The following is a 16,209-nucleotide window of genomic DNA, read 5'->3' as shown; positions in this document are numbered from 1 at the left end:
AACTGCTGTCCCCTCCTATGGACCCCCACCTTTCAATTAATGGTTAACCAGACTTAGAAATTTTCATTTCCAAATGGTAAGTACTTTCATTTACATTCATATTAAGTGGCAGTTTTAGAGATAGCCTAGGGACCGGATGATCCTTGCTGAGTTTCCTATGCCTTCCAAGAGTAGATCTGACTAATTCAGCCTAGGACCCATTCCCAGCAATTAGTGTGATCCTCAGTAGTGAGGACTTCAAACATCTTCTATGTGCATTAAACTTGCCTCAAAAATCAATAAAAACATAAACCAAAAAAAGCAGTCAGTACGTACTGATTCTGTGCATTTAAATTTAGAACAAAAAAGGTCTTCACGTATTTTCATAAAGGTCTCTTCTGGGCTGGAGTAGTCATAAAAATGTACATTTATGCTGTTTTCCCTGAAAAGAAATTAATTTGGTATGTGTCAGTTGGGCGTGAATAAATTACAAACATCACAACCCTACCGAGAAGCCACTGAACCATTTATTTTTATATGAAAGCTTCAAATATTTTACAACCCTTCTCCCCAAAGATCTAAACACATGCCTTTAAAACCAGCAATTAATAGCGTATCACTGGCTATACAAGAAAAAGGACACTCACAGTCAGCAGTGTATTATCCCAGCAAACTAGATTCTCTAGAAACCCATTTCTATTGTCTAGGGCAATGGCATAGCTACCAATACTCAAGGATGAGTTTACACACACACACACAAGAAAACTGTACACTAGTTACTCCAGCTGGTAATATTGTTGTATTTTATTTATTTTTTTAAAAAATTAAGTCACACCTTTCTCTTAATGAAAAGCAAACTGGAATCTGTCTGAACTCTTACTCTAAACGTACCAAAATAAGCACAGTGAAAGTCAACCGTAGACTGGAAACAACTGTAAACTAAGATTTATATTGTCTTACCAAAAGCTGAGTTAACATAGAAAAATAAAAACACCAGTCAACACACATCACATTCTTCCTTCAAAGATCAAGACATGAACAAAAGCTTGACCTCCATTATGTTCTCTTCAGTTGGTTAGAAAGAACACGAACTAAAAAATTTCATCTAAGCAACTGCAGAAACTGAGCTAGAGGGATGAAGCAGCCTTGAATTTCTTACAGACTTTTCATTCCTTTTCAATAACAGAGAAGTGAGAAATATTGACCAGATGAATGCACAGCTGGACTACTCTGATAAAAATGTATTGTGGCAATTCAGTTACCTGAGAAAATAGTTATCAGTATTGCAGAAATCTTTAAGTTCGCAAATGACATTAAAACAACTCAGTACACTTTGAAATATGTGATCCCAGTGACTAGCCAGAGACCTAGGAATACACATTTCTATATTAAAACTGATAAACATAAGCAGAAAAATACCTGAAACAATTAAAAGGCACTTTTAGCTGGCATGTGTTTTGCTACATGCTATAGAAAACTGAGTCAGATACGACATTATACTGAATCTTATAGTGGTCCAAGCAGTATAATGGTATACACTGTTAAATACACACATGATCATATAAATAGTCAATTTGCAATGCCAGCACAGTTAACAGGAAGAAATCCACTTTTTTTTAAACTTAGTAAGGTTTCTAGTAAAGACATTTTAATTTTAGACATTATTTTAATGTTTAACATTATTGCATGCAACACTGTCTAAAAGTTTTATAGCACCTCCACGTATCGCTACGCAAGAAACAGTCATGGTAAAACATTTGGAGAGAAATTCTCAAGTCATCAAGTCTACTGTTGCACACAAAATTGCAAACATCCTCCGTAACTGCACACCTGGACAAGCCAGATGTTTGTATACAAAAGGCAACTTTATTCATATACCCGTAGTCCTCTGCACAAAAATCTGACCCTCAAGTTTTAAAACACACAGAAACTGAGGGGTGTGCTAATGACAGCACTTAAAAATGAGACCTATTATTTACCTGATTTCAAGAGGTGCCTTTCAAAGGCAGCTAGACAACTGAAGTGTAAATCTCACTAGAAATCAAGGGCTGTTCCCACCATTTTGACATGGTTGTTAAATTCAGACTGATAAAAAAAATGAAATTAAAAATCTAGGCTTTCCCTATGGATTCACTCTCATTCTTTGCATTTCGGGGAAACTGCCTGCTGGAAACAATCTGTCATCTTTACCCCTTTCTTTAATTCTTATTATATAACCAAGCATCTCTAACAGGTGAAGTGAAAAGCATTTGTAAACAGCTGGATGACCATAGCATCATTTCTTCACTGAATCCTATTCTTTTGAACCAAAAGCGCAAGATATTAGTAAGATGTGAATCTACAGACATCCAAACAGACACGCAAATTGTTTTAGACTTTTGAAACTGTTTTTGTAAAAAATTAAAGAAAATACCGTCTTTGGTGTAAGCTCACACAGTGCTATCAAGTATAACAACATCAACTGGAAATTAGAGAAAACCCATAACTTTACTTCCAAACTAGAAGAGCCCAAGCTCAAGCATTCACACTGATTTACACCCATGGAGCTCCTCCAGGCAGCATACATGGTCTTTCACTACACTTACATAGTCACCAGCATGCTAAACATGATGAATTTTCAAGCAGCAAGTGGTGGAAATGACAGTGTCTTCTCCTTTGCTCAGACATCAGCAGATCGTTTAGACATCTGTGCAACCTGGAGCTGCCCTGAGATGGTGATGTAGACTACACCTTCCAAGAGTCACCAACCAACACTCAGGAACAAGTGACTTGAGAGGAGGAAATATTGGACAAAACACTCTCCCACAGTTTTAAGCTGGCAGTTAGGAATTCATTTTCCTGATGTCTTTATTTATAAAAAGCAGGAACATACCTTTGTCACCTGTTTCACAACCAAAAGCGCATGCAGTGTTGGAGCATCTCGAGTGGTTTTGAGTGTGCTAAATGTTCACTCTAAAACTGAAAGCTATCAACGATGGAAGTTTAAAAAAAAAAAAAACAAACAACACATACAAAACAACAAAACATCAAAACACATTTAAAAATAACACTCCTCTTCAGTTTTTTTCCTAGACCCCTGTCCTTACACCCATATTTCCACAGGAAACTGCTATACTTGGTGTAAAATTACTCCACTAAATCATCCTGTTCTTTATTTTCCAGCAAGGACATGCTTGTATCTCCATTATTCTTTTCATTTTTATCTCCATTGTCCTCCAATTGCTCTGATTTCTGATGAGCAAATGTGTAAGTGTCATGGTCTATGTCTGTCAGAGGTGGAGGTTCCTCAGTGTTAGAAGAGCATTTAATGTCTTTTCTGAAGGAGAACGGAGGTGGAGAAGGCGGCAAGCTACCAATGGGTCCATCAAAAGGCCGGTACACATCAACTTCTGGAGCAACAGAGCCATTGGATTCCTTCAGCAAGTGCCCATAGACCATAGCATCATCAATAACTGCATAGACATGAGACTCATTGTTTTTCCTCCCTTTTGTGAATAAGCCTTGTCTTCCAGGCACCTGGGTATTTACATTGGCATTGTACACTCCCACCATGGGATTCTGGCTTTTCTTCTTCCTGTTACAGTTGAAATTGTTAACAGGTCAGAAACAACATATGGCTGGTGTGTTTGGACTCAATAAAAACAGCTCGTTTACCCATCCCAGCCACCCCGTGTCAGGCAGTCTACCTGGATTGAAGGCTCTACTTGCAATCTTAGGAAAAATAACTCTTGAGTCTAGACATGCTTTTTTAACAGAGCAGAAAATAACTTCATGCTATTTGGTTACCTACTACTGCTCTGCTGACTCTGAAGTTTCCCAGATTAACTCCAATGGCCTCCCAGGCATGGAGGTCCCAGCTGTGCAGTGTACTGTGTCTCCCAACATCCACAGACATTAACAGGACCTAGAGGCCATCAGATCCTCACAAAACAAGGCTGAGCATTACCGAAGACAAGTAAGATAGCGGGTCCTCTATAAAAGTCAAATGAACTTTTCTTGGTTGCACTTTCTGGAGCGACTGTCCCCAAAGTGGAAAGACCAAAGGCTAAACTGAAGATTTTTAAGCTTGTATTTGTCAAGTCTTTCCTGCATGGCAGAGAAGTGACTGCTCTAGTCATCACATTGCACAAATTCATTCCAGCTCTACAGCTTCAGGACCCAATCATCTTGGCAGCACTGATCACACATGTATCAGAAATCCCAAACTATTGATGACTTCAGACTCCGCTTGCATGAATAATGCTATGCACACCTACTTTGCACAACCTAGTTCTCTCCTCAAGGGCTCATCTCATAGAAAAATGCTCCCACTTGATGTGCAAACTCCAAGAGAAGTTGCTGGAGGTTGCATAGATGAACGATAGCTCCTAGCATTATCTGGGTGAGTTTACAGCTAGTTTGAATAAAATCTTGTCTAGAGTCACACATGCAGCAGCCACATTCGTTGCAATTTTATTTCACAGGAATTGCTGATGAAGTCCAACCAATACCTTACTTATAGTACAGCCAGAAGCCTGTGCTAAGGCCAAGGTAGGCAATGCACTGGGGGTTGAAGTAATGCGACTCCAGGAATGCTGCTCTAACCCTTGAAGTAATGCACTCCTGGAGTCGCATTAATTCCACCACTATCGCCTGCATCGTGCTTCAGACCCTTGTTCGAGGGGCCTATATCAACATGTGAAACAGAGGGCCCAGCAGCACTCCCAAAATGCCTTCTTGAACTGCTAAGCTGCACATGCCAAACTATTAACTTACTTCTTCTTAACACAGAACACAGTCAGTCCAATCACTGCAAGAACTCCGGCCCCGGCCACCACAGCAAGTATCACTCCTAGGTCTGCAAACAGACAAGGTACAAGGACACTGAGCAAGAGATACAACATCCAGCTTTCTCCTAAAAGCTGTCTGGGTCTGAACCTTCTCAAGAGTTTCTAAGCATACCAGCTGCCTGCAGAGCAGGAGTTTCTGAGCTGTGCTCACCGTGGGGCAACACAAGCCGTTTCCAAGGGGTTGGAGGCCAAGCAATAACAAACTCCTGCTGCTAGCAGCAGAGCACAACCAAAAAACCCAGCCAACCCACCACTTCCAAGAGTTCAGCTCGTGTGCTGCTAAACAATCTGCAGCATCTCACACGCCTCTGGCTGAACAGGCAGGGAAGAGAAGAAAGTGCACAGGGAGACAGAGAGGGATTCAACAGAGGAAATAGTGACATTACACCAATTTCCCCTCAATACCATCCTTTCCTCTGAAATACAAAAGTTCTGTAGACCTGGGCTTTTCTAGGAGTCATAAAATTGATCTGGAAAGTCCATGAATAAGCAAAGAAAAATGCCACATGTTTTAAAAGTAATATACATTACAAAAAAGAAAAAAGACGAAAAACTAGAAATTAATTTGATAAGTGTTTCAGTTCTAGCCTGTGTAGCCAATACTTCTACAGACAGCAGTCTCCCACAGGTGAAGATGAAGTGCAAACGTGAAGTAAGTTTACATATGCAAAAGCTACCCTAAAAATACATCCCCCCCCCTTTTTTTTTTTTGACTACTTATGTTTCAGGGAGATGAAAGACAACAAGAATGCAGTTTTTGCTGTTAGTCTCAGTGTTCACATGAGCAAGAAATCATCTGGGACAGGTCTCACCATATAGTGCAGAGTGCCCTGATGACTAATTGAACTGCTAACATGAAGTAAGGACTACTTGGATGAATAAGTTAGCATAACCAAATACCAAGTCATTCACCAGGTCTGTGACCTTGGGAGGGAAAAAACATCACATGCAGAATATATAAGAAGATCAGGTGATCTTCAACTTAAAAAGCTAAATTTAAAAAAAATAAATCTAGTCTTACTCCCTCCAAGACCTGCAATCCCGTGACTCAAAAAAACCCTCCTAAAAACCACAAAAAGACCCCCACTACATTAAAACTCCTCCTTCCTCCCCAGCTGTAACTCTCAGAGGTTTTTGAGGGACAGCTATTTCCAAAGGTAGGGATCCATAAAACCCACACCCAAGGAGAACCAGCATCCATTACTGTTCCCCCAGGGGAAAGAAAGGAAACAAGCAGAAAGCAAACCACTACAACCACCTTACAGGACTCACCTATCTGCTTGTCAGCAAAAGTCACCCAGAACTGCAAGGTCAGCTGTGTCTTATCCACGGGTTTACAGTTGGAGACGTTTACCCAGAAGTCGTGATACATGTTTCGGGGCTCGGGCAGCTGCTCATCCTCACGGCACACAGTCTCCTCTGCCCCCAATGTCTCTTCCTTTATGTTGACATAGGCACGGCCTGTCTCACAAACGATGCCCATGCGATTCTTGGAGAACCCAAGGCGGGCAACTTGCTTGCTGGGCACAATGACGTACCAGGATATGGAGACATAAGGAGGTAGACCATAAGGCCAGTTGGGAGTCTGCAAGTAAACTTTAGCTTTTGGATCTGGACTCACAGTGAAAGTGCACTCATCTGTAGCAAAGGAAAAGAATAAAGGAATGAAAACTTAGTTTTGATATTTCTTTTTAAAGTCTTCTCTTTCAGCATGTAAAATTATCTGGTCTTTCTTCTCCATAACAAAAAAGCATCACTTATACCTGTGATCAGCAAATTTATACAGTCAATTGCATCTCAGTACCAGCAATAAAACTCACCTATCGTCCCCTCCTGCATCAATAATTATCACAATTAGCACAGATATATATGCAGAATTTCCCACAACCAGCTATCTACCACCTGGAGTACAAAGTTCCTTCCTTCTTCCAGGAATAAACCACCTCACCGATTCAGATAAAGATTGATCCTAGCAATGGCTCCAGGACTAGACTCTACAGAATTGAACTCTTATTTATATTTGTTTGTATGCGCTCTAAGAAGAGTATTGAGAGATCCAACACTACACAGCAAAGTAGTACAAAATGCTACCTTACCTTTAATATGTGGCACAAAAGACATTTTCAGATCCTGATGGTTAGACTCATTGAGGAATCCTTTACCAAATGTTTTTAAGGATATGGTGATATTATTCCTCAACTGAATCTTTTCAATGGATCCACCAGGACAGAATACACCAACATTCAACTCTGTCTCTGGGGTGGCACTAACAATACTGTAACTGTAGCTCGTGTTGCACCTCTGCTCTGGGACGTGTTGCTGAAGTTTCAAGGACGGAGACGTAATTTCTATGTTGATCAGATCGGGAGCCAAGAGCTTCCAAATAAACTTATGCAGTCGAATTGGCAATTGGGTAATAGTCTTGGGCACCGAAAGGGAATAGATCTTCCTCTGACACCACCGAAGATCGACACAGCCTGCAATCACAAAAAACAAGTCCCAAGGGTTGTATTTTTCTTGCAGAGGAAATAGCTAGGAAAAGTAAGTTTTCCTGCGTACCAGAGTACATACACACACAGAGTACTGTCGGTTTTGTGTTACAGACCCAGATAAGCATCTGCCTAAGAAAATTTTTTACTCAAACATGTATCATTTGTATTTAAAGAGCTTTCCTTAAAAGGGTGCAGGACACCAAAGAAAACAACAGATACAAACATATTCAAAATCCCTCAAATCAAGATATTACTTTTGCTATATCCCTTGCTGATTGGGACACTGTTGCAGACTACTCAAGGTCCAGATATATACTTAAAAGCTCTTTCTCTACTGGTAGTTGAAAGCATTTGGGAAAATCCTACACCAAGTGGATATGCAAGAGGCACAAGATGCATTCCTGATGGCCACCTTGGTCCTGCATTTTCATGGGCAGATTTATGGCTCCCCTGCTCTGTTTCCGTATTTTGCAGTTTTCAGTGTGAAGATTCTTAGGTACCTTCTGTCCTCTCCTTTTTAGGAATAGCTACACAGTTTCTATTTTTAAAGGTAGAACAAGGTAATGAACAACAAGGTCATCTCCAGATTCATTGTATCCATCTCCCAGCTGGCCAACGCCTGGTTTCTAACCACACTCTATTTAAAGCCCAAGAGAGAGAGAAGGTTTGTTTGACCCTTGAGGAAAAGCATGCAAAAGCATTCCCTAGGAAACAACGTTAAGCCACTTTTGTCATACTTATGCCTTTTTCAGCTGTGATCCTCAGATGGGACAAGTCCTTGCATAGAAAGGAGATCTTGTAGATGGCTCCAGACACTAAAGTCAAGACGCGGTCACAGGTGCGAGGATCCTTGCAGATCAGGCATATCGGTTCAGACATGAGCGGGATGCGGCTGGGCCACCCTTCAAAGTGTATTGTTACCGTCATATTCCACTCCTTGCTCAGGTCAACCAGATGGGTGACATCTGCAATGAAAAACATCCCACAGCAATTACTGGCAAGAAGCATGGTGTGAAGCAGAACTTTCTCTGTCTTCTCACCCCGTTAGACGAGCAGCTGTCATAGCCATTTCTTTATGAGCTAAGAAAACATTATTTACTTCTTTGCATCAGTGTAATACGAACTCAGGCAGTATCCTATCACTTTTCTAATTTAGAGGTTTGGTCCTTTCCACACACAAATCCCATCCCCCTACCACTTCCCAGCTGTAACAGGGTAACATGTATGCTAGCCCCTTTTGAACAGGTTAGGCTATAACATAAGGAGCTCAGCCAACTATGCTGGATTTGTTTTCCCTAAGAGGTTTCTTGCATTTCTTTTAAAGTCAATTCTACCGATCACACAACAGTTGATCAGAAAAGGCATCAACAACAGGCTGAGCAACGTCAGGCTCTCTCCCCCTTTGCTAAAGCACTGGTGTGGCATCTGCAAGTGCTGGGTCAAGTTTTGAGCTCCCCAGCACAAGAGAGACATGGATGTACTGGAGTAAGGCCAGCAAGGAGCCACAAAGATGCTCAAGGGATAGATGGATCTCTAATAGGAGAAGAGAACGAGAGCTGGGACTGTTTAGCCTGAAGGTGGTGGCTCAGGTGGATGTGTGCACGTGTGTGTAAATGATATGGTGCCAGACTCTTCCCAGCGGTGCCCAGTGACAGGGCAAGAGGCACAAATTGAAATATAGGAAATTCTGCTTAAACATAAAAAAAAAGCAAGGTTGGTCAAACACTGAAACAGGCTACCCAGAGAAGTTGTGAAGTCTTTGGAGATACTCAAAACCCAACTGGACACAGTCCTAGGCAACCTATTCTAGCTGACCCTGCCTGAGCAGGGGGTTTGACTAGATGATCTCCAGAGGTCCCTGCCAACCTCAGCCATTTCTGTGAGTCTGATATCCTAGATGACTGATAGAAACCATATCTACTCCAATCTAACTGAAAAATCATGAGCCCTTCTAAGACCTAATTCCATGAGTCTCTTAAGTGTGCATCATAAGAGCAACTCTAGCACAATACAAAAACCAGACATATTAAAGGGGAAAGGGTTATGATTTTTTTCTGATTTTCCCTAACCAACTGGCTTCAAGGCCTTGTCTTCCATCATGTACTATCCGGGCAGCTACAGCAAGTTGGAACAACGAGGGTAAGCAGGGATGACAAAAACCTTCTCCTATATAAGCTAATGGCAGTTACAAATACTCAGAACATCTGGAACAGGGAAGATAGGGAAAGAGGAAAAAATCCAAAATTATGGATCACAGCCTAGTTCAAAGATTAACTATCACGTGGAAAGATAGATATTGGATCCACACAGCATCCTTACACTGTTAACAAGGCATGTGTCTCTTATGTCAAAGAAAGCAACCTGATTAGTGGAAGGTGTTCCTGCCCATGGCAGGGGGGTTGGAACTAGATGATCTTTAAGGTCCCTTCCAACCCAAGACATTCTGTGATTCTATGATTCTATAAAGAAGATTAAAAAACAAATATATACACATACACTATTATTACTCCTAATTTTCTGGTTTTAGCTATGGATCTCAAAGTCATAAACAAAAGGTGAATAAAATAGCTCTCTCCTGTGTGGAAATCAGACACACAAAAAGGCAAGAGGTCAGATGGAATTCTCCAAGTCACTGGCACAACCAAGCACAGAACCGAGAATTTCTACCACAAGGTAACTCTTTCTTCAGAATGTTTTTTTTGCAGCAGCTAAACACAGAGAGGGTTAGATCAAGAAGTTATTTCGATTGGAAAGAGCTATATTCTCCTCTTATTTAATGACAAGCATCACAGACAGCTGTGGAATACCCAAATGTTTGGGAAGCTTTGAGAATATGCAGATACCAATGCATTTTTAATAAGAGCCATGTTTAACTTGCACACTGCAGATGGCATTTCTTGGTTTGGGGTTTTGTTTGTTTGTTTTTTAAATAAAAGTTTCAATACTGTCCTGAGGGCTGAATTTGAATCTTTGATGGAACTTATGTAAGTACAAAATCACTCATGAAATCCTACAAAACCCCTAGAGAAACCCCTGTTGTCTCTTAAATCCAAGTGGTTTATTACTTACATTTCATTCAATAAATGACAACTTGTTTTTCATTTTTTAGGTGATTATCTACTGGCCATAAATACATTAAAATTTTTCTTTGCTTTCCAAAGTAGAAGGGAGATAAAGCTGATTAACTGAATATAGTGTTTTTACTCTGTCCAGCTTCCAAGATGCAACACAATAAATGTAAGCAAACATGATTTAGTTAACAACAATTTCAGGAGGATTTGCTGTTCATGAACAGAGCCAGGCTAGACAAAGAACTCAGGATTACAGTGGTGAGATGCTACAGACCCTTTCTGGATACGTGACTTCAAGGTACAGGCCATTCAAACTTCATGCCCTCTAAAATTACTTCGAAAGCCTTTAAGTAGCTCCAGCTGCAGAGGACCTTCCTCCAGACCATGGACTTCCCTCCACCTGCTTCTCTGCAGTGAGGGTACCTTGATTACTAACCTCCACCAAGAACTGAGGTCAGAGCTAAGAAGCCAGAGGATAAATCACTGACTTCATAGCTCATTACCTAGCCAGGCCTTTTATTTATGTTTTTAGATAAATGCTCTGGTATTACAAGTCATTGTGTTAAGCCAGTCTGATTTTGAGGCAAGTAAACAGAAAAAAAAATTTCTTAGCATAGCAACAAGTACAAGAAACCTAAAGAACATCCAAATGTGTAGAGAATATTATCACTGACATCTTCCACGTCTAGTGTGACTTCTTCACACTAGATGATATTCAGGCTTCCCTAGGAAGCAAAATAAAACTCAGAGGAAAGAAGAAAGGAAGGAAAGAAATGCATATTGGTGCCATTAGTAGTATGAAGACAATTTTACATCTTCAGTTTCACCAGTTCATGCTAGGGATCATGACCAGCCGTGACAGCAGGTTTCACCTGGCTAAGCACAACTGCTTACATTCAGAGGAGAATCGTGGGCTCACATTTTAAGAATTATCTTTAAACTGTTGAATCTTACAGATGAAAATAAAACTGTATGAATAAGCTTAAACTTTATTTCTGTACTGGAGAAGAGGCAGCAAGGTGTGAGTCCGGACAATTCCAATCAAGTAGTTGCAGCCCCTGCCCAATAGCTGGATCAGGCCCCCAGGGGGAACACAGTCACAAGGAAAGGCTAGCTGGTGCTTAGCTTTGCTTATACAACATGCAAGACCTGATACTGCAGACGTTAAAGGTATTTTTCAATTACATGATGCGGGTACTGGAAAAGGAAAGGAATCTCTGTTTACAAGCTACAGTGTAAAATCTACAATGGAGCTTTATGCTCCATCGCAAATTGCAAATTTTAGCACCGCTGTCTGCCTTGCCATAATGATGGCCAGTGGTACCCCGGGCAGTAAAACAGGCCTCAGCGTTGCTTGGCAACCCACCTCCTTAAACTCAAGGAAGGTCCAAGGAAAATGACAAAAAAAACCAGTATTTCTCTTTCTTGTGATGCTCAGCCCAGGCATCTGTAAGCAAAAGCAACAGAAGGAGCAGGCAGGTACTTACTCTCATCGACCTGCGGGTGCTGAACGACAACTTGGAAGAGCAAGCGGAGAATGCCGGGGTTCTGGGCATCCTGATCGCAGCCCTGCAGGGACAGGTTGAAACTGCCAGCGATATTGGCAGGCTGACTGTCGCTCAGCTTGAACACCTCTGGGTTGCTGAGGGAGCCGGGGATGTAGTACTCCACCCTCTCTTCTTTCCTTTCGCAGTTGGAGAGGCTGTAGTTGTGGAAAAACACGCTTGCTCTCATGTTGGAAGGAACCACAAACTGCCATGTCATGAGCTCGTCTTCGGGAAAGCCCAGTGGGTAGTTTGGGGACATCAAGGTGATTGAAGATTCCCCCTTCAAAATTGATTCAATAACGCATAACCCTAAAACCATGGGGGAGAAAAATCCATACAAAACAAGTTGCAATTAATGAAGACACACTGACATATCTAGCACCCCAGCAGCAGAGTATTTTTATTTTGAGAGTGAGATCATCCACTTCATCTACAGGTTATTACAAAACCCTCAGACTAAAACATATACTCGAGTTGATGCTTTGGTCTTCAATTACAGAAAAGGTAATGGATATATTAATGCTGCATTTTCAGTTTAGTGGGTTCACCTTTCAAGCACATGGACAGAGAAGTCTTTATGTTTTGGACAGGAAAGATCCAAGTTCCTACTTCTGACCCTGGCTTTACAAGAGCAAACATGCAACCTGATAACTGCTTCTGCTTCGCTGGGTTTTGGGAAACAAAAGATGTGAGCTTTTATACCAGCACAGAGCTCTCAGTCCAAAAACCTCCCAGATCTAACAAGAGCATGCCAGCAAAAAGCCTCAAATACACATGATAAAAGATGAGTGCGAACCCCAGAGGCTGTGCAAGACACTTCATGCCTGGATGACTCTTGTCAGCGTGAAGTTGGGTACACAGAGATCATGGTCCCACTCTAGGAATCCAGCAACCACGTGCAACTGCAAGGAGTGCCAGGAGTTACAGAAACTTGTGCTCTAGAAGCTCGAACATGGACCAGGTTCCTTTTATAGCTGATGGCAACAACTGCAGAGTTCAAGTACAGAGGAAGAACATCCCCCAAGGAGGGTTTGTCATGAGATCAAAGTAACCAACTGATTGCTGTGTAATATTACAGGTATTTTAAGAAGATTACTACACAACGTTTTATGTTACTGTACAGGTTGAAACACATAGCTGTATTTGAGCAGGCTCATGAACTTTCAGGCACTGCTTCCCCTTTTCCTACCTTCCTCTCCTGAAGAGAAGCATTGGATTGAGGCTCCAGAAGTTAAGGAAGCCCTATTTAAAAATAAACCAACTCAACTACACACTGCAACTAGCAAACAATTCTCTTGGCTCATTCTAATTATGCCACCTAGTCTCACCTAGCTGAAAACACAAAAACAACAGAGCAGGTATGTTTAAGTTTTAGGAAGTTTAACGAGTTTGAAAACAACTAATGTACACCAAGAGCAGCAACACAACATTATTCATAATTATTAGCCAAACAAAGATATTCTGACCCCAGAAGAGCACCAACTACCAAACTAAAAACCATACAACGATAGCTTTCAGAAAAGATGAAGTGGAAGGGAGTTAGAGATAGCAGACCAAAACTAGAAGGTTACCTGAGAAAAGGTTTAAATAATTCTGCTGCAATCTGCACAAGGCAATTACAGGTGAGGAAACACTACTCCTTACTTACGTTTTATGGAAGCCCTGTTAGCTATGCTGAAGCCTGAGGTGGAGAGAGACGAGTCCCATGGGAGGTGCAGAGACATAACAACTCCTCCCAGCAGCTTGACGCGAGACACCGAGCCATTCCTGCAGAAGGTGCCAATGTTGACCGTGGCTGTATCAATACAGCTGTTGATGGTGTAGCTAACAAAATCTGGGCATGTCTCTCCTGGTTCAATCTGTCTTAGCCATGGGGTTGAAAATTTCAGTTCAAGTCCAGCCTTTGTACTCGCCTTCACGTCCCAGATGAAAGTCCTGTTAAGGCGAGGTAGCCCCGGTGGGTAAAGATGAACATCTCCAAAGGGACACAGGCCTGACACACAGTCTAAATGCAGAGAGAGAACAGCCATAATACACTCTGGAAATCACTGAAGTAAACGAGGAATTTGACACTTTCCCCTTCATTGCTATTTTCACAATTTTTACGTTGCACTTAATGTGCCTTCTACATGCATTAAAAGACACTCCTATAGCATGGTCACATGGTGTGTCTAAACAGGACTCCCAGCCCATAAGGTAGACAGGATAAACCTGCTTTAGTCAGGCTGATTAATAGAAGCAATTCATTGTCTCCAATATTCCTGCCTTGTTTGCTGAAGAATTTAGAAAGTATTTAGTGAATAGGGTAGAGCACTGAATGGGCAAAAGGGAGAAATGGAATGTCAGGAGAGCTGGAAATTATGGATCTAAAGAACTGATTTTGTTCCATCTTGCTCAGAGAATTCCTGGCAAATCATTCATCTTTAAATTATCCACTGCTTGCCATGAACTGTATCTTCCTTTCCTTGGTGCCCTGATGAACAACCTGGGCCCCACACTTTACAGAATTAGTGAATAACAACAACTGCCACTGCAGAATTTTGGAGAGAACTTAGCTTTTCTCTGAAAAATCCAAGTTATTGATGTTTTAAACTGGACACTGAAAATAAGGACACTTTAATCTATGTTTAGGCTCCAATTTAAAAGAAGAAATATCACAAGCACATCTTACAAATATATCATGAAATGTTGTTAACGTTACTATTTGCATGAATCATATAAATAAAACTCCAAAACAGGAAGAGAACTATCCTTGAACACCACCCCAAAAATAACAAAGATGTTACCAACAACTGAATGCCCAATGAAGTTTGGGATCTTGTTGAGAAGTAGCACATGTTCATGTCACTAAAGAGTACATTAACATACATACACCAGGGATAACACTCAAACTAAACAAAGCTTTAGTTACAACACTTCCAAATTTTCAGTTTCTTGACTTCAATAATGTTCATTAAATATAAGGAAACATGTGCATGTCTTCAATGTTTGTTGCCCTTATAGACACAACCAAGCTGTCAAAACAAATAATGTGGGTAATATATCATTATCAGTGCTTAGAGGCTTTTGACAGGAAAAAAGATTCTTTGATGGGTTTATAAACTGTGGGAAAAGGGAAAGTGGCAAGGAACTGATGCAACAAACTACCATTTAACTGTTTCCAAAACAGCCAAGTTAACATTAATTCTGCCAGCCATAATACAGACTTCTTAAATTCGCATAGTTTTAGTAATTCAAGGTTATTTATCAGTGTTCAAAAACTTCTTCTTACCCAAGATTATAGGGGATACCTTAAGGCAGTAACAGGGGAAAAAAAATGTACGTGGTTTTACTAGAGGAACATTACCATTGGGGGAAAAAATTAAAAAACTGTATCTTACCAATATTTTTCTGAATTTCCATGATAAAATATTTCTCTGGAGTACTACAAGTAAAGGTAAAAGTCACGTTGTCCCCTGGCTTTATCTTGAGTTCAGACCTGATGACATTTTTAACACGAATTTGACACCTTGGTGAAACACCAGGTCTCAGTTTAATCATAACTGTGATGTTGTCCACTGTACGAAGAGAGATTGTAAAGGAAGCTAAGAAAAAAAAAAAAAAGAGGTGTTTTGTTACTAGGATGTACAAGTATCACCAGCCTCTCCACACATCCCCACAGATGCCACATTGTCAGAACAAATATTCACATCCACATTCTCAGAAGTCTCTGGTGTTGGACCAACAGAAAATGACTCCGCTCTTCCAGTCCAATGCAGACAACACAGAAATCCACTTGCTGCACACACCCAGAGAGAGGTACACATGGAATCTGTGTGGGACCAGTTCTGCTCCAGTTTAGCTTCAGCAGTGTTATTTATTTCACATTTAAAAAGTACCTCAGCTATTCCTTCCAAGTTTCTGTTGTCCCAGTTTTGGGTTTTGTTCTGTTATGCCCATCATACAGTCTGCTTCATTTCTGAAGGCACCCATAAAGTCTTGACTCAGTTTGGGAAGTTTATTCAGCACCAAACAACAACGCAAGCCCGAACTTTAACTGCACATGATGGCAACGGGTGAATCTCTGGGTGTGCCTCAACAATTACTGCAGACCAGATGAGGTATTCTGGTGATACCGAAAGCATGTACCAACAGACATTTACACATGTGGTTGTGATCCACTCCCACCCTCCCCACCTTTTACAACTCATTCCCTGAAGGCACAGGGCATCCATGCAATGCCTCTCAGCAGCACGGAAGGCATCTGTGGCCTGGGATGGACCGTGTGTGCTTGGATACCTCCTCTCCATCC

At 41.1% G+C, this 16,209-nt stretch overlaps 1 protein-coding gene across 2 annotated transcripts in view; it reads right to left on the bottom strand.

Annotated features, from left to right (window-relative positions):
* Positions 1 to 745: 745 nt before the first annotated feature.
* CDCP1 (CUB domain containing protein 1) overlaps positions 746 to 16,209 on the bottom strand; it is a 28,479-nt gene continuing 13,015 nt past the window's right edge. For both annotated transcript variants that reach the window (XM_074849751.1, XM_074849760.1), the window contains 8 exons: positions 15,299 to 15,502; positions 13,567 to 13,923; positions 11,859 to 12,227; positions 8,038 to 8,265; positions 6,905 to 7,285; positions 6,081 to 6,446; positions 4,735 to 4,816; positions 746 to 3,553 (listed from right to left, as the gene is read on the bottom strand). In XM_074849751.1, the coding sequence (XP_074705852.1) occupies positions 3,106 to 3,553; positions 4,735 to 4,816; positions 6,081 to 6,446; positions 6,905 to 7,285; positions 8,038 to 8,265; positions 11,859 to 12,227; positions 13,567 to 13,923; positions 15,299 to 15,502 (2,435 nt within the window). In that variant the 3' untranslated portion in view covers positions 746 to 3,105. The remainder of the gene's footprint in view (positions 3,554 to 4,734; positions 4,817 to 6,080; positions 6,447 to 6,904; positions 7,286 to 8,037; positions 8,266 to 11,858; positions 12,228 to 13,566; positions 13,924 to 15,298; positions 15,503 to 16,209) is intronic.

Source organism: Strix aluco, chromosome 1 (assembly GCF_031877795.1).
Source record: "Strix aluco isolate bStrAlu1 chromosome 1, bStrAlu1.hap1, whole genome shotgun sequence".
NCBI classification, from domain to species: domain Eukaryota; kingdom Metazoa; phylum Chordata; class Aves; order Strigiformes; family Strigidae; genus Strix; species Strix aluco.
This window is presented reverse-complemented; position numbering and strand designations above follow the sequence as displayed.